The following is a 3,486-nucleotide window of genomic DNA, read 5'->3' on the forward strand; positions in this document are numbered from 1 at the left end:
ATCTTCCAAGAACCTTGAACAAAGGCCAAACTCCTTTGTGCAAGGTGGTTAAATCACCTCACATTTAGTAATTCTGAAGCTACTTTATGAATATTCTAAGATCCAGCAAATAAAGTTTTGTGGATAATGAGGAACAGAAATACTACTATTAGAGAGAAAAGAGTAACATGTACAGTGAGGGAAAAGGCTAAAATGAACCTTGTGGTATTGAACTGGGATGACAGATGGATATGCTTTTGTGGTTTTTAAAATACATATAGCTGTATAGAAATAGTAAATGTGTCCTTGTATATGTATATTCACACCCATGTATTTCCTAGCTCTCTCCATTTCAACAGCCTAGGACAATAAGCACATCCAATGCTGCTGAGTTGTCTCTGACTCATACAACCTCATGTACAACAGAACACTGTCCAGTCCTGTGCCAGCCTCACAATCCCTGCTATACCCAAGCCCATCATTGTAGCCACTGTGTCAATCCACCTTGTTGAGGGTCTTCCTCTGTTTCACTGACCCTCCACCCTACCAAGCATGATATCCTTCTCCAGAGAATGGTTCCTTCTGACAACATGACCAAAGTAGGTGAGAAGAAGTCTGGCCATTCTCACTTCCAAGGAGCATTCAGGCTGCACTTCCTCCAGGACAGATTAGCCTAGATACTTGTTTCTCAACATCACTTTCTAATAGAAAGAAATCAGGATTTCTTGGAGAAAAGTCTGATTCCAGGGCTTGGTCATTAAAGAGACAAGATGAGCCCTGAACATGGAAGAAAGTAATTTACAAATTATAATGGAGACATTAAAAAAACCATAGGAACCTACTTAAAGGAGCACCTACTAACCAAATGTGGGACAATTTGAGCGAGGATAAAAAAATGGATTAGCCTATACTGGAATGAACAAGTTAATAAATAAAGGGGACAGAAGGGGGAACTATTAGCTGCAGAATTACAATTAATAACACAGAAGAAATGATTGGAACAGAAAATACCATTTGGTAAACATCACAGTGATAAGAATCATAGGTAACAATTATCAATGGGTTTTAAAATTCATAGGCCATGAACAGTCATCTTTAAAGAAGATAAGTAGGAGTAAAGTGGCTGTCCAAGAATTTATAATCTAATAATATAGAAAACAAGCACACATTTAAAAATAAACATTTAATTTGTCCCTCAAAAAAGAAAAAAAAAAAATTAGTAAGCTGAAGTACCATGAAAAACACTATTTGCACAGCCTCCAAGTATCACCCTATGAGAAATTTACTAATTATAAAGGCTAAAATAGTTAACTTTATAATAGGAAAGAATGGAAGGAAATGTAGTAAATAAGGAAACAAAATACTCTTAAACCAAATACAAGATCAGTGTATTTTATTGTATAAAAAATAACATCAATAAAACATTTTAAAAAAATTTGCTCAAGGCTATTCCCTGCAGCCTTATTTGTAATAGCCAAAGACTTTAAGAAAGGGGAAATTTAGCTTGGACTGAAAAAGTAACACACACTGATGAGGAAAGCTCCACACTCACAATGAAGCTATCATTTGTCCCAAAGGCACAAAGTAGCTCTAAGGACCCTTTCTTTGAGTTAGTAATGCTTTCTTATTCTCTGAGAAACTATGTTCTTTAATTCTAGACTTTGTAATATTTACTGTTTGAAATTACAGCAGTAAGAATGAAACATCCCACTTTTGACAGAGAACAGGGTCTCTACTGTGAGTTCTTAAATGTGAAGTGAGGTGTGAGGCCTGACTAAAGGTTTTCCCACATTGTTTACATTCATAAGGCCTAACTCCACTGTGAGTTCTTATATGTTTAGTGAGGGCTGAGGAATCACTAAAGGCCTTCCCACATTCCTTGCATTTATAAGGCTTCTCTCCACTGTGAGTTCTTCTATGTCTAGTGAGGTGTGAGGAACTTCCAAAGGCTTTCCCACATTCCTTACATGCATAAGGCCTCTCTCCACGGTGAGTTCTTAAATGAGAAGTAAGGTTTGCAGATTGCCTAAAGACTTTCCCACATTCCTTACATTCATAAGGCCTCTCTCCACTGTGAGTTCTTATATGTTCAGTAAGGTGTGAGGAACAACTAAAGGCTTTCCCACATTCCTTACATTCATAAGGTCTCTCTCCACTGTGAATCCTTATATGTGTAGTGAGGGCTGAGGAATGACTAAAGGCTTTCCCACATTCCTTACATTCATAGGGCTTCTCTCCACTGTGAGTTCTAGTATGTGTAGTGAGGGCTGAGGAATCACTAAAGGCTTTCCCACATTCCTTACATTCATAAGGTCTCTCTCCACTATGAGTTCTTATATGTGTAGAGAGCTGTGAGGCCTGACAAAAGGTTTTGCCACATTGCTTACATTCATAAGGCCTAATTCCACTGTGTGTTCTTATATGTGTAGTGAGGACTGAGGAATCACTAAAAGCTTTCCCACATTCCTTACATTTATAAGGCTTCTCTCCACTGTGAGTTCTTATATGTTTGGTGAGGTGTGAGGAACACCTAAAGGCCTTCCCACATTCCTTACATTTATAAGGCCTCTCTCCACTGTGAATTCTTATATGTTGAGTGAGGTGTGAGGAACATCTAAAGGCTTTCCCACATTCCTTACATTTATAAGGCCTTATTCCACTGTGAGTTCTTACATGTTTAGTGAGGGAAGAGACCTGACTAAAGGCTTTCCCACATTCTTTACATTCATAAGGCCTTTGCCCATTGTGAATTCTTATATGTGTAGTGAGATGTGCTGACTGACTAAAGGCTTTCCCACATTCCTTACACTCATAAGGCCTCTCTCCGCTGTGAGTTCTTAAATGTTGAGTGAGGGATGAGGCCTCACTAAAGGCTTTCCCACATTCCTTACATTTATAAGGCTTACCTCTGTTATGAAATTTTTTATGTAAAATGATGGCCAAATGACAACCATAAATTTTACAACATTCTTGGCATTCACACTTACAACCACTCACATGTGGCCAAAAGGATGAGAAACTCAAGAAATCTTTCTCATATTCATTACATTCATAGCATTTCTCACTAGTGAGTGTTGTCACAGGAGTCTTAAGAGTTGAGATACAAATGAAGTCCTTCCCACAGACCTTACATTTCTGGGATTTCTTTCCAGTAAGAGTTCTCATAGGAGTGGTTAGGTTAGAGGGACAACTGTAGGCTTCTCCACATTCCTTACGCTGACAGGCATTGCATCCAGTGTGAGATATGGTATGATCCGTATGTGATGAGTGATCCATGAGGGATTTTCCATACTCACAACATTCAAAAGGATTTACATCTGGAGGATTTCTTTTTGGCACAGTAAGATCTGGAATCCAGCTGAAGGTTTTCCCACACTGACTGCCTTCATTACTTTCACAGAGGTCCTCTACTGCATGACTTCTGTTAAAAATAGGCACCACACTGTTGGAAATAAATTTATTCCCATTTCATCATTACCAAACACTGTGAATTTTTTTTTTTTTTTT

General features: G+C 38.2%; 1 protein-coding gene across 1 annotated transcript in view; it reads right to left on the reverse strand.

Annotated features, from left to right (window-relative positions):
• Window positions 1-1,662: 1,662 nt before the first annotated feature.
• The window catches only part of LOC122151905 (zinc finger protein 420-like), a 6,522-nt gene continuing 4,698 nt past the window's right edge, over window positions 1,663-3,486 (reverse strand). Inside the window, exons 4-5 of the mRNA XM_042783316.1 lie at window positions 2,462-2,563; window positions 1,663-2,293 (exon numbers count right to left, since the gene is read on the reverse strand). Coding sequence (XP_042639250.1) covers window positions 1,663-2,293; window positions 2,462-2,563 — 733 coding nt within the window. The remainder of the gene's footprint in view (window positions 2,294-2,461; window positions 2,564-3,486) is intronic.

This window comes from Orycteropus afer, unplaced genomic scaffold, assembly GCF_000298275.1.
Source record: "Orycteropus afer afer isolate SDZICR_OR568_19922 unplaced genomic scaffold, OryAfe1.0 scaffold00868, whole genome shotgun sequence".
Taxonomy (NCBI): domain Eukaryota; kingdom Metazoa; phylum Chordata; class Mammalia; order Tubulidentata; family Orycteropodidae; genus Orycteropus; species Orycteropus afer.